Source organism: Podarcis liolepis, assembly GCF_965112155.1.
Source record: "Podarcis liolepis genome assembly, chromosome: 8".
Lineage (NCBI taxonomy): Eukaryota > Metazoa > Chordata > Lepidosauria > Squamata > Lacertidae > Podarcis > Podarcis liolepis.
In genome coordinates, this window is record NC_139560.1 from 85,479,530 (window position 1) to 85,506,615 (window position 27,086).

Below are 27,086 nucleotides of genomic sequence, written 5' to 3' on the forward strand. Positions count from 1 at the left end.
CAGCAGCGCAACCTGCAAGGATGACCGTTTATGGAGGGAAGTACAGCTCTGAAAGAAAGCCACTTATAAGATTTTTAACACTTTATTAACAGGAAAAGTGTACTCAGCAGAATGTCTCTCGTGCACAGAAGGCCATACAACATGAAGCAAGCAGAACTCATATAGGGAAAGGGGCAGCTGAAGGCAGGGGCAAGAATTGGGGACTCCAACTGCAGGCTCATCACAGGAAATGAAGAGTTAAAAAAATCTTGAAAATGGGTTTATCCCCCAAGGAGCTTGGGGGATGGGGGATGCTAAAGTTCTTTATCAGATATTTAGGTTTACCACCTCACAGGCAATTGTGATGTTATCTTTGCAGGCAGGCAGGCAGGATACTAGCAACAGCAGGGGGTAGCCAGCCCCACACAGGAAGAGTGTGTGATTCCTTCCCAACTCCTACAGCCAGCTTCTACCAGGACATTTCGATACAAATTCTCTAATAAAGTCTTCCAAGGGTTGTCAAGCATCTTGAGGGCAGAAACAATATCCATCCAGGTGGAAGTTCATGGCTGATCAGTGGCTCTTCTTGGTAGAGCCAAAACCAGAGAAACCCATCACAGCCGCCATCTCATCGTCTTCCTCAAACGTCAAGTCTTCCTCAGCTCTCCTTTTCTTCTCCCTCTGTTTTTCCTTCTTGTAGGCTTTGGCCTTTTCCTCCTGCAACAAAGGGAAGCTGCCAAATGAGTCAAGCTCGCTTGCGCAACCAAAATCTTAAAGACACGGAAGACACAACTTAGGGAATCAGACAGCAGAGGCGACATTTTCTTCCCTGTCTGCACAGCAAACAATGGATGGAAGAGAAATGTTGGCTCCTCTGGTTGGTCCCAGAGGAGCAGTGGAAAGACAGCAGCCCAAAGACACTCACACGGAAGTGACATGTGAAGAATACAGTGTGTCCAGCAACTGTCAGCAACTGCTATTAAACAAATGCCAAAGGCTTCATCAGAAATTAACAGTAATGAAAATGCAGCTTTGCTTTAAAAGCAATGGACATGGATTCTGTACTGATGCCCCATTCCAACAACTGTGGTGCTGAACGATGGCGACAGACAATGTCAGTATCTGATGGCTGTTGGAACAGCCGAGTGACAGCTGCTCAGTGGAACATAAGCTGTGCTCTGAGTGGCTTTGGGGGGTTTTGGCATCAAAGGGTTTCCACAGCTCTAATCAAAATGTTTCGTTCTGTGAGATCACAAGGCCTGGAACGGCGCCAGACGTGTTGGGGGATGCAGAAGTGTGACTTCAGCGACTGACTCCTTGGCAGCTACTGAGGCTGTTGAAGCTCAAAGGACTCTCCTGTTTGCACAACTCTCTCAAACATGCAGGGGCACCGTGGGGCTCTTTCAGAGCAGCCATTGGCAAACACAGAGAGATCAAACCCATTGGCTTGATTTGTAAAATTAAAAAAAAATGCTGTTGGAATTGTAAAGGAAGCTACTTCTGCATTTCCCATATGACATGGTAATTTCATTTCCCCAAACTGGTGAGGAATTGGTTTTCCTCACCTACAGCCAAACAGCCAGTAAAAAGGGGAGGGGGAGAGGGAGAGAGAGAGAGAGAGAGAGAGGGAGGGAGAGCGCTGGTGTGGCTTATCTAAAGGTTTCACCAAAGCTGCTATGAAACCTTGTACAGGTAAGTCCCATATCTTATGCAGGGGTTACATTTTGGGGATAGCGTGTACACACAATCCTACTTTCCAGAGTCAGTGCACCCAACCAGTCTTAAGGGCACCCTGCCCTAAGTTCTGGGAGGTTCTTGTGTGATCTCACATGGTCATCCAAGTTCCCATAAGATCTCGCGAGAGCCTTCCAGAGCCCAGTAAGGACACCTGGGAGCTTAAATGCTCTTTCCATGCCAAGAAAACACTGCGCAAAAAGACCTTTTCAGCTCTCCACCTTCTGTGCATTTAATTTGTGTGATTTCAACCAGCCGGCCTTCAACCATGTAAAGCTGAAATCACATATGTTAAACACACATAAGTTGTGAGTTACCTGTAATTCTTCTGTGATTCTCCAGGGAGAAAAGGTGACTGTGCCTAAGAAAGACTGACTTGCCTATGAAAGAAGGTCTACAAATCACACAGCCAGGGAAAGATCAGCCTCTGTTCTTTGCTAGGTTCTATAAAGGGGTCTGTGAATTCTGTATTAAATATCAACTTTCTATGCAAAAGAAAGCTGAGTTCCGCAACCTGCATAAAATATGCACATAGGCCCTGAGGAGTTAAGTGAAGAAATGGTTTCTTTTGTTTCTGGAAGGGCAATGGATGGCACTGAAGTCTCTCCCATGACAAGTAAAAATCCCCCACAGACAAAAACGTGTTAAAGAAAAAGGTTCTGCCTGTATCAGAAAGGGCAGGGGGGAGACAGGCTATCTCCCCCAGTCTGTCCACCTATCGTGTGAGAGAAATCATTCTAATCTTTGGCACACTTTGGTTTCTAAAAGGAAAAGTGCTGGAACTGCACAGCTTTCCTATAAACAGAGAAAGACACACTGGAAATAATGCAAGCCCTCCTGAGGTTGCTGCAGACAGAATGAACGACAACAGGAAAAATCTTGGCTGCCACCTGCAGGTCAGTGTTGCACTGAGGAGACCAAACACGGAGAAATATCTCCCTGGCAGCTTTAGCTCCCTGCCTAAGCAACAGGACCAGAGCAATTTTTGGAGTGAGAATAAACTGGAATCAGCACTATGATGGGATCAAAAGCAACCACTGTTTCAGAAATATTGGAAAATTAAGAAAATGTATTGCCACACACATTTTTTAGCATGTTAAATGGCTCTTTTTAGCCATCCAATTGTGACAGAAAGCCCCCTAAGTTAGGTGTTATTCCTCTCCAGGTATGCTAATTGTTTCAATTCCGGGCAACAGTTCACCTCTTCTCTGAGCTCTTTCATCCTCTCCTCAAAGTCATAATCCTTCTGCTTCTCCTCCATTTTTTTCTTGTTCACCTCAAAGCGTTTTTTCACTTGATCCAGTGTGGAGCGCTCCACTCTCATAGACATGCCCAGATTCCTCTGATCTAGAAAAGGAAGGAACCAACAACACTGTCTCAGAAATCCTGCCAATATTCAGCAGCCAAGCAAAAACCTTTGTCCCGCTTGGGAGCAAAATATTACACTTTTCTGGATACCTAGCTTCATCTCACCCCAGCATCTCTCTTCACAGCCGACCAAACTTCAGACTCTCTTAGGCAATGGAGAAAAAGATTAAGAGCCAAGCTGCATCTTGAAAATCATTTTCATCCTTACATTTCTGTAGCAAAGAACTGTGAAAATGCTGTCTTTGAAACTGGCCGCTTTGCACAGTACAGTACAGCCCTGTTTTTATATGGGCAGGCTATGCTAACTCCGAAGGTTAATTTGAGATATAGGCAATCATGCTCACCAAGCTCTTAATTAATAGTGCATCAGAGTTGAAGGTCTTGATTGACCCAGCAGGGAAGAAGTGGAATAACTATCTTCTGTGTTCTCTCCCTCTTTCTGATTACCTCCATCCCCACCCCAGCTAATATCCAACTATGCATAGCAAATTAGACTTGTGCTGCAAGTGACTGGTGCCTTCTGTAACATTGCAGGATTGCCTCTAAGCCAACTGAGCCTGCAAATACTCTTTTTTCCCTACAGGAAGCAATTCCATGGGGGTGGGGGAGTGCACCTGAGTGATCATGTTGACAAATTCCATAAACTGCATGTCTGAAGTGGGATGAGACCAAATTTGCCTGCTGGACTTGTAACTCCTACAAACGGGTAGCTAATGAGTCATACTCTGCTTGCTTCTTGCATCTATATCTGTCAGAGTTTAATTAAGCTAGAATGCACTGCATATATCATCTAGACGTGAGGTGCAATCGGTGTGGGCCAGGAGCAGAACCTTTTTGGTTATCTATCTTTTATTAACTGCCTTGGTTTACATATTGAAGGGAACAGATCAACGTTTCTATTAAAAAGATTATCCTTTAGTCTGTAACTGTAGAGATATCTGGTTAGCACAAACAAGAACTAAGGATTGGCATTTATTGGCATTTATTACTTGGCATTTATTCATCACTCCTCTGCATTTATTGGAAATAATCAATGAATAAGTGTTATGTTACATATATTTTTCTGTACTGCTTTTTGGCCCAGAGTCCCTTAAAGCAGTGGACACAGTTTTAATACTATAAAAGTATAATAAAATACAATAAATCTGCCATGTAAGACAGCAGGATCATAGTTGAACTGTGAAGACAGTGAACTGACCAAATATGACGATGATCAAGTAACCTAGGGCTGTTAAGCATAACCTTAATAACCTAGGGCAAGTGGCAGAACCTTGAATAACCTCAAATTTATTTAGAAAAAAATAGAACATAAAATCAGGCATGTAAGAAAACAGAAATAGAAAAATGCAGTAATATAAATGAATACATGGGAAAAGACTAACAGATGGGACCCAAATACTTGAGAGCTTGCAAGATATATGGCATTCAAAAGCAAACCAACCTTTTGCTTTCCTCCAACTGAATTCATTTAGTCACCTGGAATGTATTTATACCCAGGAGGTATACTTAAGGACAATTTGGGGTGAGAAGGTTCTCTCATGTTCATTGTGTAAAGATGTCTGTTTAGAAACACTAGAAGGTAGTTTGAAATTTGAACAATAGCTATTTATAGGTAAAATTCAGGAAGATATGGAAATCTGTACCTGTATCAGGGAATGCCAATTATTATTTATATCTTAATTTAAGGACATCAAAGGTGGATTTACAAGCAAAATCAAAACACATTAGTTTCAAAACTACAATAAAACAATAAAAAATATAAATGTCATCAAGATTCCTGCCACTGCACAACTGGTGTCAGTTGGCCCTGTGATGGGGAGGAAACAGACCACCTGGAGCAGGCTCTGAAATCCTCTTTGCCTGCCTCCTTTACTCTCCTGTTCCTTCCCACAGGCCAGTTGATGGGAGATGATCCTCCTGCTGGGGGTGGGGGAAGGGACAGTCTCGCTGGAGCAAGTACAGAGGTTTTTTGTTTGGTTAACAAAACCAAATTAAAAAAGACCTGATAAGACAGCAGTTGTTTCTGCATCTTCAACCACCTCCACAGTGCATTCCCAATGTCTGAACCTTGATTCATGCTTGCATCCAAGCGTCTTGGCAAATAAAGCATAAGCTTTTGTATATATTAATACAAACAAATATTGCATCTCTGTAAGAATTCTGCTGCTGGGATGCAAAAACCAGTAGGTCCCTGTGGAGAGATACAGTTAACCTCCACCATGTAGGGTCTGCTATCAAAGCACCACACGGAGTCTGCCTCCATATGCATAGCCATTGTTGCAGAATGGCCCCACACATCAAGAACCCTACACTCTCCACAACACCACTATTAGGGGGATTCAGAAACTTCTAGAGATTCTAGTTTGCTCCAAATAAAGAATGCCACACAGAAGAAGCCACCTTCTGATGGGCGTTCATGTGACTTCCTCTAAGATCAAGGAAGTCATAAAATGAAATAGGGGGAAAGGGGTGGATGAATCAGGGACTTCATCAACGCCCAACCTCTAGCCCTCTGAGTGATGGCTTCCACACTTCCAAGGTGTTCTCTAATCTCCAAGGAAACAGCTTTTAAGTTTTATGCCTAGAAAAGTCAGAGATTCCATCTTCTTATTAAACAAATGCTTACAAGAACGAAAGAAGAGCCTCCTGGATCAGGCCAATGGCCCACCTAGCACAGCAATCCAGCTCTCACAGGGGCCAACCAGAGGCCTATGGGAAGCCCACAAGGAGGACCTGAGAACAACGGCACCCTCCTCTCCTGTGGTTTGCAGCAACTAGTATTCAACATACAGCCTCCAACCATGGAGGCAGATCAAATTACACAAAACACATTTTGCTGCTTCTTTCCTTGGAACACCAAGTATCAAGGGGGGCAGCCAAGGGTGAAAGGTTCATAAGTTTGGCTTTCCATTTTGATGATGGGGGATGTGTCTTCCTAAGCCCAGAGGAAGTTGGTGCCCAGAGTGGGAGGGGAAAGAGGAGTATGCAACCACTTGTTGAATAAAGAGTTGCAAGGCTGATTCATCTGATAAAACATGAACCATAAATTGTGCTTGAAAAACAAGAGGAAGCTATTGAAGAAGGACCACAGTTCAAGGGCAGAGCCTATGATTTTGCATGTTGAATGTCCCTCCGGTAGCAGAGCAAGGGGAACGCTCTGTAAGGTCTTGAGTGAATGATCTGACTCACTATAAAATATAAGATTAATCCCAGTGACTCATCTCATAGAAACCCTGCCAACACAGTCCAATCAACTATGCCCTGCAGTGCTCAGATCCTGAGACCATGAAGACATGAAAGTTGCTCAGTTCTAGTCTGAAAGGAGAGACTGCAGCCTTTCCTTCAAATAAACATTGTGAAGACTGCTCCTAGGTGTTCTCACTTACCCATGAAGATGAATAGGATACAAAAGAGCCCAAAGGCCTCAGTGGTGAAGGAAAACTGAACCACATCAGTGAGAAGTGAGCCTGTTCCGCCACATGGCCTTGTCAGCCACCATTATCTCAAGCCTCATTATTATTAATATTATTATTATTAAACTGCAATTAGTTTGTCTGTATCTAGTTTCAATCAGAACTGAGAAAGACTTGAGATCATAGGGCCAAGGAGACCTTGTACATGGAGTACTAAGAGGAGCACTAATACATCATATCTTCACATCACCTCTCTTGGAGCTACATGTCCACGTTGGACAAGAGGATGGAACCCTGAATACAAGTTTCAAAGGAGTATCATAGAATCATAGAGAGTTGGAAGAGACCCCAAGGGCCATCGAGTCCAACCCCCTGCCAAGCAGGAAACACCATCAGAGCACTCCTGACATATGGTTGTCAAGCCTCTGCTTAAAGACCTCCAAAGTAGGAGACTCCACCACACTCCTTGGCAGCAAATTCCACTGTCAAACAGCTCTTACTGTCAGGAAGTTCTTCCTAATGTTTAGGTGGAATCTTCTTTCTTGTAGTTTGGATCCATTGCTCCATGTCCGCTTCTCTGGAGCAGCAGAAAACAACCTTTCTCCCTCCTCTATGTGACATCCTTTTATATATTTGAACATGGCTATCATATCACCCCTTAACCTCCTCTTCTCCAGGCTAAACATGCCCAGCTCCCTTAGCCGTTCCTCATAAGGCATCGTTTCCAGGCCTTTGACCATTTTGGTTGCCCTCCTCTGGACACGTTCCAGTTTGTCAGTGTCCTTCTTGAACTGTGGTGCCCAGAACTGGACACAGTACTCCAGGTGAGGTCTGACCAGAGCAGAATACAGTGGCACTATTACTTCCCTTGATCTAGATGCTATACTCCTATTGATGCAGCCCAGAATTGCATTGGCTTTTTTAGCTGCCGCGTCACACTGTTGGCTCATGTCAAGTTTGTGGTCAACCAAGACTCCTAGATCCTTTTCACATGTACTGCTCTCAAGCCAGGTGTCACCCACCTTGTATTTGTGCCTCTCATTTTTTTTGCCCAAGTACAATACTTTACATTTCTCTCTGTTAATATTCATCTTGTTTGTTTTTGCCCAGTTCTCTAATCTGTCAAGGTCGTTTTGAAGTGTGATCCTGTCCTCTGGGGTGTTAGCCACCCCTCCCAGTTTGGTGTCATCTGCAAATTTGAGTAACAAGCATCTGCTCTCCCTCTGGGATCTCCCAATAAAGGAATGAGCAGAATCAAAGGGAACTGGATCTGTGAATGAACACTTGGCAGGTCCCACAGGACCAAAAGCTGCTGAAGGACAATCAGGATAGCTTCCTCTGTTTTCCAAGACAGGTAACATTGTATTTCTTGGCTAATGGGGAAAAAAGGTGCTTTATCCTTACGTTTTTTGCCATTGATATGGTCCAAGAAGTTGATGGAATCTTTAACTACACAGTCACAGACATTACAGTAATACCTGGAAAGAAAGGGGAAAAGGACATCAGTTCTCATATCTAACAGGAGATTTATTTTACGTAAGGCTTCTCAGTTTCTATTTCATATCAAATTAAGGTGAGTACTACACAAGGGCTATCTAGTCAACGTTACTGAACTTTCCGAAATAGGTTGAACACAGGCGCATTTTCTCTTCATTAAAATCTCTGTCTTGCCATCTAAGGAAATAATCCCACACAAAGCCCCTTGTCCTGCAGTCTGGAACTTGCATGTACAAGAAAATATAAAAAATTTCTTGCTGAGCCTAGGAGACTGAACTTTGCTACTTGCCATGTACCCAAGACTTCAGGGGCTTATGGGCTATCTCACAAAGCAAGAGCAGGGCATGAGAATTTGCACAGCAAGTCAGAGCACTTGTCCCACTGCACATTTTCTCCTTCTTGTACTACCATGATATTAAGGTAGATAGGCAGACATGGTGGTATGGAGTGGTATTTTGAGGCCATTCATCCTTAGCAGCAGCTATCACCTATTAGCTCTGCTAAAAAGCTCACTCCAAACAGCAGAGGGCAGCACAAATTCCCAATGCACATCGCTTTTAAAATTTCATTTCCCCCCACGTGAAGTTTGGAGGGGTGGCTGTGCCTTTTTAACCTCTTGCTTTACAGACTTGTTCACCAGTGTAAAATCTTGACAGAGGTTAAGGACCAGGCATGTTCCCCTGAGGGTCACTAGTACTTGAAACTAAAATTCTGGTAATCAGGTAATGCCTAAGGGGTGGAGCCCAGTACAAAATAGGTCTACTCATTTGAAGTGTGCAATTCAAAAAATCCAGAGGAAATTCCAACCTCCTTAAGCCACAGCAAAATCTGTGCCCTCCATGACCATGTCTGGATTCAATTTCAATCTGTTGGCCCTCATCCACCTGGCCATAGCTCCTAGGCACAGATTTAGAACAGAGACAGAGGCACCTGGATGTTTAGTTGCTGTGTGCTCTTTGAACAAGCATTGCCAAGGCTCAGGATGACTCACCCTCCCATCTCAGACTGCGGCGTTGTTTTGGTAATAACAATGGTTTTGCCCAGTTTGGATTCCAGGTCCACCTTGTAGTCTCGGTGCCGAAGAAGCTCTCGCTTGACAGGTTGCACTGGTTTGCCTAAAACATAATCAATAAGTTTTTCTTAAAATACTTCAGTTTAAACCGGGAATTCAAAACTGTATTTCAAAATGGAAAACAATACTTTGTTTATACACTGGACAAAATATGCTCCTCAAGAACTTCAACTTACCGTATTTTTCGCTCCATTGGATGCACCGGACCATAGGAGGGGGAGAACAGGGGGGAAAAACATTTTCTTGTTCTCCCCCTCTAAAACAAGGTTCAAGGTACATTCACCAGAGCTTGTGGGGCTGGCGGTGGGGGGAAGCGCTGCTTTCCCCCACCGCCAGCCTCAAAGATCCCTGAAGCCTTTGGAGCGCAGCGCCCCGCTGCCCTGCAGAGGTTTGCGTGCAGCCATCCCCAAGCTAGAGCAGCAAGATGGAGCCCTCCATCTCGCTGTTCTGGCTTGGGAACAGCCTTGCTAGCTTCTGCAGGACAGCGGGGTGAAGACACCCCGCTGCCCTGGGGAGGCTGTGCGCACAGCCGTCCCCAAGCTAGAACAGCGAAACGGAGCCCACCGTCTTGCTGTTCTGGCTTGGGAACAGCCTTGCTAGCTTCTGCAGGCAGCGGGGTGAAGACACCCTGCTGCCCAGGGGAGGCTGTGCGCGCAGCCGTCCCCAAGCTAGAACAGCGAGATGGAGCGCTCCGCAGTGCTCCGTCTTCCTGTTCTGGCTTTGGGCTTAGTGGCGCAGCCTGCATTCGCACACACATTTCCCCTTAATTTTTGGAGGGGAAAATGTGCGTCCTATAGAACGAAAAATATGGTAAGTCTTCTCGCTTACTTTTAATTCCCTGCTTCTAAAATCAGATGAACCTGCTCTTAATCTTTCTTTGTCTCATGAACTGCATCAAGAGCATCAGGAAAGGAACGGGTTATTACAATTTGTTTTGGATGGAAGCAGAACACAGAATTAAGTGGTTCGTATTTTTCCTCTGCAATTTTGCATTATGTTCTACAAACTAAGGCAGTGGCTGTTAACGGAAGAAGTCAATATGTTACAAACCATCTTTCTTTTCTCTCTCTTCCGTGAGTCGTTTCTCTGCAAGCTTCTCATATTCATCTTTGTCCCACTTCCGGCGGAAGTCCAGGTTTTTAGCCTACAAACCAAAGGAAAATGCAGAAATTCAACATTCAATTCAGCAAAGCAAGGAAGTCTTAGTCCTGCAAACCACCAAGGGTAACTACAAACAAGTAGCCCAAGCAATCTGGCTGCTGCTCTTTGAGCCAGTCAAAGTTTCTAAGCACTTTTCAAAGGCAGCCCCACATAGAGAGCATTACAGCAATCCAACCAATTGAAAGTGCAATCGAAAGCACTCTTCTTGGGGGTTCAGCCCTACTGAATAAAGTGGGACTTGCTTCTGAGTAAACGTTTGTTTGTTTGTTTGTTTGATCTATATCCCCTCTTCCTTCACAGAGCTAAAGGTGGCAGGCACAGGGTCCCCCTACTGACCACACTCAGACTTGCTTAGCTTTGGCTACCTAGCTGCATCACATACCTCACACCTGGGACATATATAGGACTGAGTGGTGAGTCCCAAGAACAGGTTAATTAAAAAAATTATCTTTAAATAGCTGCTTTGCAGATGCAGGGCATGACTTAACTCCTCCACTGACTGAAATATGCTTTACAGCAGATGGAGACAGCTACAAGACCAAGAAGCTGGCACTGCAAATTCCCTGCTAACTATAGCAAAATAAAGGCAGAAGATTTCCAACAAGCAGGCAGAAACTTGAGTAGATATGGGAGGCTGGCACAACCATGATATACATTTGTGAAATGAGGGTGGTATCACCAAGTCATTAGAAAAACAGAGTTATACCTAGAAAGCTTTAAATGATACTACTTGACTTCCACAAGCTTTTTAGTACAAGGGGGAAATGTAAATAAGAGTGGGTCATGATAGGGATTTATAAAATTAAACATGGTATAATTTGTTCGGATACAGAAATGAGATATCATTTATAAGATTGTTTTACTGACTGTGTGTGCCTGATTAAAAATATTTTGCATCTGTAAATAAAGAATGAAATGACTTTTTAAAAAATATGCAAAGGGTGCAAAAAAGTCCCCCCCCCTCCTGTGACAGTAGAACTCTTTCTTATACAATGCTAACTTCAGCCAAAAAAAAGTACATTGAGCTTCTGAAAGCAGGCAAGAATCTGAGTGTGTCCAGGAAGCAGGCTGACACTCAAGGATAGAAATCCATGAAATGAAAGTGAGCACCAAGTGAAACACTCTCAATGGAATGGATGACCAATATATTCAGAGCAGGCAAAAGAAGTAGTTCTTCACCCAATATACAACTAACTTATGGAATTTACTGTACGGTGGTGGCCATTAGCTTGGCTAGTTTTAAAAAGACATTAGATAAATTTATGGAGGCTAAATTTATCAATGGAATCACTAGTTTCTGAGGCAACACCTATCAGTTGCTGGGGAACATAAAATTGAGAAAAGTTGTTGCCTTGATGCCCACCTTCAGGGCTTCTCCAAAGCATCTGCTTAACCGCTGTTGAAAATAGGTTGTGGAACCAGATGAACCTTTGATCTGACCCAATAGGACTCCTATGAAGCAGGACAGGGCAGATTTGTAAAACAGGAAGAGGCAGAGTGTGCCTTACGTTTTTCCCAAGGAAACAAGCATCATATCTTTAAAAAATAAAGAGGCTTCCCAATAGAATGGGGCAAGCATTTGGCACAGTGACACCTAGCCACTCAGATGCCATGTTAGGAAATTCTAGGGCAAATTCTCCTCCTAATAAAGAAACACAGATACCTAGTACAAGAGAGCAGGGGGACCATTTCACAGATGGGGTGCAAAACTCGGCAACATCCAAAGATCTACTCTTAGACCCATTTAAGGTTAAAGGTTAAAAAGGCAATTTATTTCAGGAATGTGGGTTATACTTGCTTCCCATCTTTTTAAATCTCGTAACAATTAGCAGCACAGGACATAGAACCACCTGCTTGGCCAGACAGATGTGCTCTTCAAGCATAACCACATGTGGCCTAATTTATAGGGGGAATGCCTCCATGGGCCAGCCCTCCATCTGGTTGAGTCAGCCTCTTAATTCTGCCATTCCTGCACCAAACAGCAAAAAGCAAGGTGTTCTCAAACAGCAGTTCCTTAATTCTGGAAACCCATTTTTTTCTGGATGTTCCAAACCCGGACCTCTGCTTAAACTACCATTTCGTAGCCACATGTAATATGGGTAGCTGAGTTGTAGCTTTCAACTTTTAAAAGAAAAGGAGAGGGGGAAAGAGAAGAGTTTTAGTATTTTTCAAGTTTTTTAATCTGCCTTCAAAAATACTATGACTGTTTTAAATTAATGTTGCCTGCCCAAAGCATTCAGGAGAGGAGAGCTTCAAATTTAAATTATGTTAAGTTTTACATTTTTAAATTGTTACTAAGCCTGAGCCTAAGGGATACTTAGAATGAAAAATCTAAAATAAAATTAGTCAAGCATTTCTACACAAGCATTTTAATTTTGGTGCTTTTTTCTTGTTATTTCTTTTACCCTTTGCAGGATTACAAGATTTGAATTTCAGCGTAAGAGCCTTGAGACCTCTCTCTTTAGTTGTTTTTCCTTTTCTTCTTCAGGGTGGTAGTTCTACTGACAGATGCTTTCTCATTTAGCCCAGCAAGACAGCATCTTCTCTCCTTGCTCTAACATTGCATCCCGACCCTGCAACAACTAAATAAGCACAAAAACAGGTTCCCCTGTATGGTTTTTCATTCTGAGTTTCTCCCTGTTCATGAATAAACCTATGGGGGAGACCATCAAACAAAGTTAAGAGAGAAGGAGCTCAGATTGCACAACACCCCTCTGCGTACGTCAGCTGTATGCTACAACCTCTGGGTTGAGGGGGTTGCATTAATACGTGACAAAATCCACATAACTTCATTCTTCCTAAGAATAAAGCAAATGTACAGCGGTACCTCGGGTTAAGTACTTGATTCGTTCCGGAGGTCCGTTCTTAACCTGAAACTGTTCTTAACCTGAAGCACCACTTTAGCTAATGGGGCCTTCTGCTGCCACCGCACCGCCGGAGCACAATTTCTGTTCTCATCCTGAAGCAAAGTTCTTAACCCGAGGTACTATTTCTGGGTTAGCGGAGTCTGTAACCGGAAGCATATGTAACCTGAGGTACCACTGTACATGAAATAGCCTATGATACCAAGCACCATTCCATAATTCCTCCCCCAAAAAACACCCCAGCATTATTTTACACACAGTAGGCATATCTCTAATTTATTTCATTTGACTCAAGAAAGAATTTCTACACTGAAACACACATAATCAATTTAGAATAAACATCTGAATGGACACCGTGTGTGTGTGTGTGTGTGTGTGTGTGTGTGTGTGTGTGTGTGTGTGTATCATCTTTATCTTGCCTTTTGGAGCCAAGCCTTCACAAGGTAGCTCAACAAATAAGAAATTACATTAAGAACATCATAGTAAAAACATTCCATAAAGCAACAGCCATTTAAAAACAGAAAACTGGCAATTAAAAGAAAGAGCTTGTTGGAATAGAAAGCATTTTAGGGTCCACAAAAAAAGTTTCCAAGAATTAGGGCCACCACAAATAGTGAGGTGAGGTGTAAATATTCTCTGCTGGAAAACTCTCTGGAGAATATTCTCCACAAACTGTAAATTCTAGTTTTACAACCCACATTTAAAAAATCTAGTAAATAATAAGTCAAGCTGTGATACTGCCAATGTAAGTAATGAATAATGAATAATTATTTTTTTGATCCAGTTACAATTACTGGGCATTGTGTCATTCACCATTGGCAGTTCTGAAATGTGAGCTACAGAAAACATTTTTTTTAAAGTTTTAAAAATGCTATTCATTTAATGTGATGAACATTTGAATTCGTATGCACTCATGTAGTGGACCTGAGTTTTTTTATATTTCCTTTTACTTTAAAAGCTACATCTCATTCATACACAACATAATTATAATTCAAACTTGATGATAAATATACAGTTAGAGGCAGGCTTAGTAATTAACGTGAGTCATTCAGGTGGTTGGATTTTCAATTTCAAGTTTGGTGCAAAAAAATCAAAGAATGTGAATTCACTGCATTGCCCCATTGAATAAAAGTATCTGTACAGTTTTTGGTTGCCATCTGAACAAGCTTACCCATGAATAAACATGTATATTAACTAATTATGTCATTTTCAATGCATTAAAATGAATATTCTCCTATTTTAAATGAAAATTCTCTAATATTCTCATTAAACGAGAATATTCTCGAGAATATTCTCCGAAATATTATTCTCGAGAATTTAACATCACTAACCACAAATAAGGTTTCATAGAATTAGGGCAACCACTGAAAAGCCTTTCTTCCTGGTATTCCCCAACCTGATATTTCTTAGTTGTGGGCTTCCATGGCGGATTGTATGGGTCTGAGCAGCTTCATTTGGGTTTATGTTGTGCTTCAAATAACCTGCACGCCTATCACACTTCACAGGAGCTGGAGCCAGAGCTGGGGCCCAGGGGCCCTGGCCCTAATATAAAAGGAAACCCATGACAGACAAGCAATTAAGATGATAGGCAGGCAATAGGCTATATGTGGATGCTGGTCCATCAAGAGTTGGAGTGTTCCCAACCTTGCCTATTAGGCAGCCACAATCAGGACATTAGGTTGTATCCAACTAAAATTACTCACAGTAGATAGACCCATTTAAAATAATTGACCTAATTAGACATGACCATTGGGTCTACTCTGAATAAAACCCTTGAACTTGGGCCCACTTTACACCAGACCAGTGCTCCGAAAGACCTGCTCCCTGCCTTGCAAGCCTTTTTCCACCTGGCCTGGGAGGGTGGGGCCTGGCTGACTCCAGCTACAAAGCTGAGACTGCTGAACAGACTCTTGGGCTAGGATATTGTTCAGAGAGCGTTGTTGGGGGAAGGGCTGTTATTGCTGTTATTGATATTCATATTTTGTATCTTAGTTTTATATTTTCTTATTATTCATGTAGAAATTGTTCAGTTTGGCAGTATACTTTTTGATGTTTTATTTATTGTTTATGGCTACTTTTGTGATGTTTGTAATTATGTAAGCTGCCTTGACCATGGTTTCAACTATGGAAAAGTGGCATACAAATGAAATAATAATAATAATAATAATAATAATAATAATAATAATAATAATAATTTATTTATGCCCAGCCTATCTAACTGGACTTCCCCAGCCACTCTGGGTGGCTTCCAAAACAAAATATTAAAATACAGTAATCCATCAAATATTAAAAGCTTCCCTAAACTGGGCTGCCTTCAGATGTCTTCTAAAAGTCTGGTAGTTGTTGTTCTCTTTGACATCTGGTGGAAGGGCGTTCCACAGGGCGGGTGCCACCACCGAGAAGGCCCTCTGCCTGGTTTCCTGTAACTTGGCTTCTCACAGTGAGGGAACCGCCAGAAGGCCCTCGGCACTGGACCTCAGTCTCCAGGTAGAACGATGGGGGTGGAGACACTCCTTCAAGGTATACTAGAACGAGGCCATTTAGGGCTTTAAAGGTCACCACCAACACTCTGAATTGAGCTCGGAAACATACTGCAAGCCAATATAGGTCTTTGAAGACCGGTGTTATGTGGTCTCGACGGCCGCTCCCAGTCACCAGTCTAGCTGCCGCATTCTGGATTAATTGTAGTTTCCAGGTCACCTTCAAAGGTAGCCCCACATAGAGCACATTGCAGTAGTCTAAGTGAGAGATAACCAGAGCATGCACCACTCTGGTGAGGCAGTCTGCGGGCAGATAGGGTCTCAGCCTCAGTGGTGCATACCAGGTGGAGCTGGTAAACAGCTGCCCTGGACACAGAATTGACCTGCGCCTCCATGGACAGCTGCGAGTCCAAAATGACCTGGTCCTTCAGGGGCACAGTTACCCCATTCAGGACCAGGGAGTCCTCCACACCTGCCCACTTCCTGTCCCCCCAAAACAGTACTTCTGTCTTGTCAGGATTCAACCTCAAACTGTTAGTCGCCATCCATTATGTATGTGTGTTTGTGGGTGAGAGATAGCAAATGCTCTGGTCACGTGGCCTGGATAACTCAGTTGGTTAAAGCGTGGTGCTGATGATGCCAACGTTGCAGGTTTGTATGTGACAGCTGTGTACTCCTGCATTGAAGGGTCAGGCATCCCCAACCTGCGGCCTTCCAGACGTTTTGGCCTACAACTCCCATGATCCCTAGCTAACAGGACTAGTGGTCAGGGATTATGGGAATTGTAGTCCAAAACATCTGGAGGGCCGAAGGTTGGGGGTGCCTGGACTATGTGATCCTCAGGGTCATTTCCAACTCTACAAATTCCATGATTTTATGTGTCCTTCTCCTATCTCCTGAAGTAGTTGAATATCACGAGTCCCAATCCCGGCGTGGGATTGGCAGGTTGCAACAGGCAAGAAGGGGAGGAGTTGAGACCAGGAAACAGATGCTAGAGGACCCAGGCAGATTTGGATAGGGAATCAAGACACTGAATGCATATGGTTCTAATTTTGTCTGATCTCTTGTTTTTGCTTCTTGAGGTGACTGCAGCTGACCAAGCATGCAAAAGATGAGTAGGGCCTTGTTCCCACCAATCTTCAGGATAGGGCTCAAACTTGCATTTCCCATTTTCCAGCCTCATTATCTCAAGCTCCAGGGAGTTTTTCATTCATTGTTGGTTATCTTAGTTCAGAGGTCGGCAACTTCAACCAGAGAATGAGCCGGTCGACTCTCGGTCTGTCTGAGGATGGGCATGTGCGCACGAACGCTCTTCCAGGTCAGAGGAGCACCCGTACGCGTACGCTATTTCTGGCGCTCCTCCAAACCATGGGCCTTAGGTTGCCGACCCCTGTCTTAGTTCATACCTCCTTCCTGTCTACACTGCCTCTCTTTTCTTCGCTTTGTGTTGTGCAGTCAAAAGCATGATGGCTACTAATCTGTGTGGATGATATAAGGAGATAAGGACCCCTATGTGCAGGGATTCCTGGAGATTTACAGTTGCTGTATTTTTCCTGCAGGCAGTGGTTCATGCAGGTACTGTGATGTGTCTGTTTTTGGCTGATTTTATGGGTTGGTGCTGAGGGAAGGGTATAATTGGGACATTTCCTTGTCACTGCACAGATTGGCTCCTTATGATGGGGAGTTAACCGCACAGAGCTCTGTGAATGGTAGGAGTCAGGGATGTTACCATGGCCACTGAGAGAGTGACTGGTGCCCCTATAGGCTTTTAGGGTGAGTTGGGTTTCTCCCCGTTCCGCTTTTCTGAGAGGTGCACAGGATCTCAACTAAGTTACACTCACAGCTGGAGGGAATCCGAGAAGGATGCAGTCGCTCCAGCAGCACACCCCACCTCCATGGCGCAGCATGCGCATGCCCTGGGTGCCAACGGGGCATGCTCTGCCACTGCAGAAAGGTCTGCCAGACCCTTGGGAATCATGAGTCATTTAACAGTGAGGGTAACACTACAGAGCATGGACATAGGTGGGATACACTACTGGGTGGTTGCCTTTTAAAGTCTGTATTGATAAAGCAGAGGGGGGAGTGGTCTGCAAACAGTTCTCTCTTTCTAATTATGACTTTGGGGGAAATGGGAAAAGCCTTGACACCCTAACAAGTCATATCCCCCCTTATTAGTCAAATGAATGATCTTACAACAATAAAAACAAGCAACAGAAGCCTCATTTAAAAGAAGTGCAGCACTGGAATCAAATTTTCATGCCACTCTTACCCCTTGCAATTCTTAAAATGGAATCACTGCAAACAACTACAGCTAAGAATTAAGAGAGCCCCAGAGAGAGGTTGAAATCTTGATTCATTTATTCCCAGAGCCTGTTAAGTGGTTTAAACATGTCATGACTAAGATCATTAGCCACTTCTCCAGGTAAAAAGAAGAAAGGAGATTTACAAGGCAGAAATTAACATTAGAGGGGGAGGGTATTTTCCAGATTCAACCTCACTGAAGCAGCACTATCACAAATCAAAGTTGGCCTGTGCCTGGAGAGAAGGCAATTTACTAGCTGCTTCACTTTTCTCCTAGATAATAAAAAGAAGCTGTAGCCTTTTGAAGATCTTTTAGCCATGTCCCTAGGCCAGGCAGAGAGAAATGAATCAAACTCAACTTCAGATCTTGCTGTAATAAGGCATGGCTTGTGATTCCAAAGAAACTTTTCCAGTGTGATCAAACGAGGGGTTTGCTGGAAGCCCCAACATCTTTTAACAAGTGCTTAGCAGCTACAGTGAATCTCTCCCCAAGAGAAGACATAAGCTAAGGAGAAAAAAGGACCTCAGGCTAATGTTCATCACAGGGCACAAAAACACAGGAAATGTTCAGCTGCATAAAACAAGATTCAGTCAAAGCTGCCACCAGAAAAAGGACCTCTAATGTGATACTTTTGTTCTTAACGATTGTACAAATGCATTTCTTCAAACAAAAAAACACATTTGGGTAGCAAAATGTTTGGATAAACAAGAGCGCAGTTAAGGTGAAGCTCTAGAGAAGAAAATAGTTTGTGTTTGCTGTGGCAGGGAAACACAAGAATAACCCTACTGGATCACAGCAAAGGTCAATGTAGCCCAGCTTCCTGTTCTCACAGCGGTCGCTGTGCAGCGCATCTCTTTCAAACCTACAGTTGAGGATAGAATTTCAGCCTGTTATGGAAAAATCTGGGTGCGGGGTTACTCTGCCACCCAGCTCGTCGGACTAGGTCCGTGGGTCCCTGCAGAAGAAAATGAGCTCAGCCGGACGCAGGAGCAAACTACAGAAGATCCAAGTTTATTGCGCAACAGGTTCAAGGTGAGATTGAACAGCGAGAAAGGGGTGACATGAACTTTTGAAATTTCCCTCCATATCCCAGAATACAGTGCAAAATACACCCCAGTTACATCATGAATACATTAGGAAGAGGTTGGGTTACACCGGATTAACATATGGAGGAGGGAGGGGGGAATATGCAGAGCTGGAGATTTGGAGGAGGGAGGGAGGAATATGCAGAGCTGGAGATATGCGCAGATAAGCACATCCTGAGAAGACAATGGTCCATGTATGCATAGTCTGTCACCTGGCATCGCCCGGAGGAAGGGCTTGGCAGAGCGATTTGACCGGATTAGGGTCTTGACACCTTGCTTGAGGTGGAGGACAGGGGAGGTGTCATGGGGTCCTAGAGAAATTGAGCAAATTGGCACATTGATTTTCTATGAATTTTATAGATTTTAGTCCCTTTTGACATTGACAATTGGAAATAAATGGATATATTGTAGCGAAGAAGGAGGTGAAGAAGACATGCCCCCCCCCTTCCGTATCAAGCTGGAGCTCATCAAACTGATGTCTGAGCTGGACATGTACATCACCCAAGTTCTTGGCTCCTGGTACAAGTTTCTTAGTTGTACCCACAGGTACACTGCTGTTGAGGGCAAGTCAAACCACAGTTTACATTGCCTTGCATTGGCAGATTTGTCAGAGAACTCTGTCAATTTGTGAAATTTATAAGCAAACACTCTCTGCTTCTTTCCAACTGGATCCCACTTCCAGATCCAGCCCCTGGACCTGTGGGGAAATTGTACCAGAGATATGTTTCCCCTGCCCCAGTAGGATTTTCTCTTCTATGCCACTCTAAAAAGTACAGATGCCATCCTAGTATACAAACCTGGCAGACCTAGCTTCCTTGGCTTCCTGGCCTGCAATCCCCAAATGGTCAAACTCCTGTCTGCCTATTCCCTTCTTTCTTTCCTACTGTGCTAGTGTGGTGTAACAGCTAGAGTGTTGGACCAGAACCTGAGAGAACAGGGTTCAAATCCCTGATCACTGGGTGACCTTGGGCCAGTGTCTCAGCAGTGTTCGAAACTAACCGGGTGCCAGTTGCATTTCACAACAGGCAACCAGTCTTTTGTGAGGAAGTGGAGATGTCTGGGCATCAAGTTTGGCGGCTAACACCTCCATCTGGCAGGCTGCTGCTGCTGCCATACCATGCCAGTCAGCTAGCTTGTGGGGCAGCATGGCACTAAAATAAATGTTTCTTTTGGTGCTGCGCTGCTGTGCAGATCAGCTAATCTGTGGGGCACCTAGGCATTCCGTTGTGGTGACATTTGGCTCCTAGCTTTTATAATTCAATTTCTAACACTGTGTCTCAGCCTAACCTACCTCACAGGGTTGCTGTGAGGATAATATGGGGACGAACAGAAGAACCATGAATGACAGCTTGAATTCCTTGGAGGAAAGGTGGGACACAAAGGCAATCGATCCAATGGTGCCAAAGGACTCAGACTAGGAATGTAGTGCTCCCAACCTATTGCTTGCCTCCACAACACTATAAGCTACCAGGTCAATTTTCTCTCCCTCAATTTCCCTTCCTTTAAACAGACATCTTCAACAGTTCATAGTCATAGCTGTCAATTTTTCCCTTTTTTTGTGAGGAATCCTATTCGGAATAAGGGAATTTCCCTTTAAAAAAGGGAAACGTTGTCAGCTATGTTCATAGCAGCCCTCAACCAAAGGCTTAATTTCTAAACTCTGAATGAATCCCAGGGCTAACATCCCAAACCTGGAAATTTAGAGGAATGTTTCCACCATTGTTTTCTCACAAACACCTCTAAATACCCATTTGAAAATCATGTACAGTGGTACCTCGGTTTACAAACTTAATCTGTTGCTGAAGTCCATTCTTAAACCGAGGCACGCTTTACCTAATGAGGCCTCCCGTCGCTATGCCCTTCCACCATTTGGCTTCCGTTTGTAGACCAAGGTAAAGTTCGCAAACTGGAACACTACTTCCAGTTTTGCAGAGTTCATAAACCAAATAGTTCATTAACAGGGTTGTTCATAAACCAAGGTACCACTGTATGTAGAATGCAAGGTTTCCAGTTGTCAGAAAAGGTTGGCTGTTGCCAGCATTTTTGTGTTCCCAACATATTAAATGATTCCATGTTTACCTGGAAGAGCTTGAGCCCATCCAAGTTGCACAGGGTAAGAATGATCTCCAATGATCCTGGCAGCTTACTGATCCTTTTTCCACTGATCCCTAATACGGAATTCACCTTTTTCAGCACTGTAACACACTGTGTCAATATTTTCATTGAACTACCCACCTTGATCACAATATCTCTTTCCTGATCAGCCACTACCAGATAAGACATCATTAGTATATATGTGAGATTGATTTTTTGCCCCAATGTGCATCACTTTACACTTGCTTAAATCTAATCACGTTTGCCATTTTGATGCTCGCTCACTGAGCATGAAGAGATAAATTTGGAGCCCCTTACAATATTTTTTTGGGTTTTACCACCCTGTACAATTTGGTACCATCAGCAACCTCACTCCTAATTCCAGACCACCTATGCACAAGTGTAAACATGGATCTTTATCTCTCTGGTTTCATGTCATGCACACTTACAGCTCATAGTGGAAGATGATGGAGACAGGGCACTTTGCACATAACAGCCCGCCCACAGAACACACGTAGAATAGCACACTGCTATTCCTAAATTCCCAAGATGGCCTCTCCTCAGGACCCCGGACACAAACACCCAACAACTGCAGGTGCCAGGACAGCATCAGGCGGAACAAGGAACGGAGGACAGAAACAATACTGCATAGCTATCACAACTGTCTCTCATGTCTCCCCCAACCCTCCTTACTATATACAAATACTGTATATTGCTTTAACACTCTTCACCCAACAGCAGGGAGCACTGTCTCCCCCACACAAGAAAGCTCTCTGCAGACAAAAAGCAGGCATTCCACTCATTCCCACTGCTGGAAGTGACTCCTGGACAAATTTGCCTTGCGTGATCACAGCCCAGATGCATGGGGAGCACACCAGCAGCAGCAGTGGAGAATCTTAAGCCTGACAGGTCTCCTAATTTGACCCTCAAGGCTGTTTTGGGCTGACACACTCACCTGGCATCATATTGTGTCAGGCAATAAAAGGTAAAGAAGTAGTTGCAAAGGAGCAACCAGTTTGTGTGTGCTTTGGAGTGGCTCCCAATTGTTCTTTTGCAGTCCCAGCTTGCATTCACCACTGTTTAAATTTGGTGCTGAACACAAGCCCTATTGCTTTTTGGGTTGGATCGGTTTCGCCTGGCTTCATAGGATGTCAGGTGACGGGACAGCCAGATATCTGTTGGGATTCAAGCCATTATCAGGAGAAACTGGCCACTCTCCAGGCACCCAGCTTGAATCTCCAGTTGACCTCCCTGTCTGCATTCCCCGGCAGGATACAGGCTAGGTCGCGATAGGCGATCCTTCTCGGCGTGAGAAGAACACACCCCCTCTTTCCTGCCCCCCCCCCCCCCGTGGGCAGGGGGAAGAGATAGACAGAAACGTATTTACATGCCTTTATTTCTGTCTTTGCAGCGTTACAAAAAAACACGTCTGCTCTCTTCAAACTCCAACAGCCGAGAGACAAACTCCTCCTGTACTTCCTGTACAGCTCATATTACACTCTGAGCTAATTCCGGTGCTTCGTACTGTGAATAGACTGTCCCTCTGTTTCCCACGGAACAGTCCCAACATTCCCACTTATGTTTTGCTTTCAAGCTAGCAGCTCACGGCCGCATTGCTTCTATATCGTAACAATATCATGTGTGGCCTCTGGAAGATTGGCCACTATTTGATCTGGCCACCCAACTGAGAGTGGTTCTCAGTTTACAGAATCCCACTGCAACCCCGAAGGTGGTGGAGGCGGCACCATTTGCTCTTCTTTCTCTTCTCCCTCTCACACATTCACCCAGGGACTATGTGCTCCAGCTGCTGACAAAAGTCATGGTTCATTATCTGTGTCTCCCTTGCACTCTCCCAAGAACCATCCCATACCTGTTCTGTGTTGAACAGGAGGGTGGCCCACACCATACCCAGCAGCAGTGGTGTTCCTTGCAGTTAGTCCAATGACTAAGATTGTTAGCCTACTTGCCAGGGCCAGATAGACTATCAGCAAAGTACGATAAGAAATTGAAAGACTATCTGGCACAATCATTAAAAGACGTAATGAATCAGATATTAATCACAGGGAAGGTGCCAGATTCCTGCATAGATGCCTATATCACACTTATCCCAAAACCGGAAACGGACATATTGTTAGTCAAAAATTATAGGCCAATCTCTCTATTAAATAATGATTATAAGTTGTCTGCATAACATATTGGTTACAATACCATCAACTTAATTATATATTCAAGATTGACAAAAAGAAAGATTTCTTTAATGAAACCTCTAAATTTGAAAAGGAGCTGTTAGAAAATAAGACTAAATTACTTTCAGAAATGTATAAATTATTATTAGAATGGCATACGGAAGACGAACAGGTCAAATCAGTAATGATACACTGGGTGAGGGATTTTGGATATAATACAATCAGCAGCATGGGAGAAGTTATGGAATTGGGACTTAAAATTTACAGCATGCTATACTTTGAAAGAAAATTATATGAAAATGATGTATCGTTACTATTTAACTACTGGCAAATTAAGTAAAATGTATAAAGCAAGATCAAACACATGCCGGAAATGTAAGGAAAAAGAGGGCACTTTCTATCATATGTGGTGGACTTGTAAAGTAGTAAAAGAATTTTGGGAGATGATATACAATGAACTGAAAAAAAATGTTTAAAATAACCTTTTCTTTTAAAAAAAACCAGAAGCTTTTCTTTTAGGAATTGTAGGTGCTGAAATTCCAAGTGACCAGAAAAGACTTTTCATGTATGTGACTACGGCTGCCTGGACACTACTAGCCCAGAGATGGAAAGAAGGCACAGTCATTACCAGAGAAGAATTGCAGATTAAGCTGATGGACTATGCAGAAATGGCAAAACTGACCGGAAGAATCAGGAAGACCAAAATTTCAATAAGGAATGGGGGAAATATATAATTACCTAAAAAATCATTGTAAACAATTAAAATTATTAGTAGGATTGGAATGACAGCTGTAGTTAAATGTTGGACTATGATTTTATCAGAGATTTAATAGAATTGGACTAACAGAGAAGATGCAGCAGAAAAAGTGAACATAAGGACCCACAAAAGGGGAGGAGGGACGTCCAAGGGAACTTATGGAAATTGTTTTGTTTTGATGATTGTTTGTTAATCTGAACATTTAAATAAATTTATAAAAAGAGATTGTTAGCCTACTTGTCCCTAGCAGGCTCCTGTACTCTTGCAAGCTCCATGACAGACAGTCTGGCAGGAGGTGCAAGTGTTCCTAGCACGGAACTGGTGTACAACCAGGGGCCCTGCTGAGGCGATTGATTTGTAGCATCACGTGTCTTTCTTTCACTGAAGCTGCTCAATAAAAGCTCTGACATTGACAAATGGTGTTTCTCTGTTGTTGGAGAATGCTGAATTCTTTTCCCATCTAGAAAAATCTGGCTTCACCTAGCCTCAAGATGGGACTGTGAGAAGGAGCAGGGAGCTTCGTGGGCAGTGGCTCTGCTTCTCTCTAATCACTTAATTTTGCAGGACTGTGAGGGATCAGGTCTCTCAGGGTGCACTAGTGGGCAGAGAGAGATGAGGAGCAGGGGCAATGAGCCCAGCTGGGATTCCACCCAACAAGGTTGGTCCACCAGATGAAAGGTGGGAGATAGATGGGGGGGGGGGGTTGCCAAGGGAGTTGGTGGGCCAAAGGGTCTATACAGTGCTCCTCCTAACAGGTTCAGATGTGCCACATTGTGTGGATCACTTCCCACCTTTCCTAGTTTGGGGGTGTACCCGATCTGAACCAGGACCCCAAGAATATGAAAAATAAGCTATCCTGCTAGTCCAAGGCTCCTCCTCTAGGCTTTGTACTCCTGGTAGTTATGAGTGGGTGTTGGGTTTAGGGACCAGGAGCCAAATGGCCCACGAGAGCAATTCCTGTCTACTGCTGTGGCTGCTTAAAAAAACTGCCCTGTGAAGCTTGCTGTGTGGGTTCAAGTTCTGAGAGCCTCACCTCTTCTGGTTCTGACATGTCTTGGGGGGTAGCAGGTGGGGGCAGGCATGTAAAAGGTGAATAGGGTTCTCCAACTTCTCAACCCTGTACCCTATGAAGTGAGTTACTGAAAACAGCTGCTTTCAGTTTGCGTCTTCCCATGGTTTCTTAGCAAAAGTGTTTCCCCCCTAGCTGAGTAGGCACTTCTCCCAAGAGGCCTGTGTGTGTCCTCTGCAGGTATCCTGCTGAGGAGCTATGTAGACACTGTGTTTTGTATCCTCTCCATCCTTCTTTTGGGGAGTTGTGCTTTAAAACAGCACTTGTGAGCAGCTTATGGCATATGGGGATTTGAACTCCTGTCTGTTGGAATGCCTGCAGACTTGTAGTATCAGGTTCACTGCTGGCTGTGCCACAGGGGCTGAGAATGGGGGTGCCTTAAGTAATGTGTGTATGGTGAGGCATAGTGTGTCCCCAACACTGTGAGCTTCATTGGTTCCTACCGTGTGTCGTTGGAATATGGGCACAGTCCCAAACTGGTGAGAACTGGTGGACTTTCAAGGAGACACTTGGTGCATATCTGATATTTTTACACCATTTTTGTATCTTCTGATTGTGCAAGTTCCTCTCCCGTCCATCCAAATTAAACATGCAATGGATACAGCAGTTGTTCAACCTGCCTAACAGCTGTGTACCTGAAGCCCCAGAGTAATAAAAGTATTTTATTGTTCTGTGAGTGATGTAGTGGCTAGGGTGTCCAAAGCCATAAAACTGACTTGCTGACACTTTGGCCATTCAAGAATGATCCTATCTCATAGGTTTGCTTTGAATATATGCTGCTCTAAGCTTCCTGGGGGAAAGGATGCGATAAAAACGTTAAGTCAGTAAAAATCAAGTTCTCCTGCGGAAATAAGTAAATAAAATATTTAAGTTCCTCTTTGGAAAGAAAGCAACCAAAGGCAGCTTTTGGGTCTACAAATCTCTTGTGCTATTTTGGGGTCTTGGGTGACACCACAAATGAAAGTTGCACCTCTGAATTTTGCAGAAACCATCTCTCTCTCTCTCTCTCTCTCTCTGTGCATGCCCAAAATGTTACCAGCTCCAAAAAGACACCAACCATGTCATTTCTACATACCCCTTTCATACCCAGCTGGCAGCTCAGTCTCATGCAGAGCTGAGCAACCTAAACTGGATTATTTCAAGGGGCTTAAGCGTAGCTAACTTCCACAGGACCAAGCTGCGAGTCCCTGGGGTCTGTGGCAGTTAAGAGCGCTGCATCCCACGAGACACAGGTGAGCACAGCAGCTCCCAGATTTGACCCAGAAGTCCGAAGGCGCAAAGCAGAGCGAGAGCAGGGAGGCGAGCGGCTGCGGAACAGCGAGAAGCAACCGTGGCCGAGAAGCAGCAAGAGCTGTAAAATGCAGATGTGACTCCCCGCACGCGCCCAGAAGGATGTTTTGGAATTCTTCCCCTCAGGACTTTGGGGCAGCGCCAACCTAAGACGGAGCAAAGGCCTGTTTTTGCCTCCTGGCCAGTCCGGAACTTTCCCCACAGCCTGTTAAACAGAGACCATCTGCTGCTACGCCCGCAGCTCCGGCCGATCTCGGGAGGGGACGAAACTCCTTTCAGGCTCTTCGTTAGCTTTCCTTGCCGGCACCCGCCAAGACGCGGCTTTCGGGGCGCTTACTTGTGAGTAAACACGGGCAAGCACGTGACAGGCGCCGGGGCGGCCAAGGAGGCGGGACCCTCGTCCGCCCAAACGGGGCCTGAGGGAGGGGTCTCCGGTGTCCCCCCCCCACGGGAAGCCGGTGGGCGCAGGGGGTGGGGGGTGGCAGGGGCGGGAGCTGAGGGGGCTTTCCGCGCCTGCCCCCCGAAATGCTTAAAGATTAAAACAAGGAACAGACAGAGCCCTTCCTTCCTCCTCCTTTCCCAAAGTAAGCCCATTACCTACCCCGCTGCCCGACGCCATCTTGCCCAGGAAGCGACCCGGTGAGTCGTAAAGTGTCGCGCGCGCCGCCGTTTCCCCCCCGCCTCTCCCGCCACGATCGTAAAGCACCGACAGGAAGCGGCGCCGGCCGGCCGGCA

General features: G+C 44.4%; 1 protein-coding gene across 1 annotated transcript; it reads right to left on the reverse strand.

Annotated features, from left to right (window-relative positions):
* Positions 1–63: 63 nt before the first annotated feature.
* On the reverse strand, positions 64–27,071 carry ZMAT2 (zinc finger matrin-type 2). The gene is made up of 6 exons (XM_083519762.1): positions 26,953–27,071; positions 10,114–10,207; positions 8,983–9,106; positions 7,899–7,972; positions 2,915–3,060; positions 64–696 (listed from the first exon to the last, which is right to left on the reverse strand). The coding sequence occupies exons 1-6, from the start codon at positions 26,968–26,970 to the stop codon at positions 553–555; spliced, it is 600 nt and encodes a 199-aa protein (XP_083375888.1). The 5' UTR covers positions 26,971–27,071; the 3' UTR covers positions 64–552.
* Positions 27,072–27,086: the final 15 nt, after the last annotated feature.

What these genes read in the sequence shown, in the direction of transcription:
- ZMAT2 (XM_083519762.1), bottom strand. An exon ending in AGAGAGAGAAAAGAAAGATG is followed by an intron (nt 9,107 to 10,113) that starts GTTTGTAACATA and finishes ATTATGTTTTAG; the next exon opens with GCAAACCAGTGCAACCTGTC. An exon ending in CCGCAGTCTGAGATGGGAGG is followed by an intron (nt 7,973 to 8,982) that starts GTGAGTCATCCT and finishes CTTTCTTTCCAG; the next exon opens with GTATTACTGTAATGTCTGTG.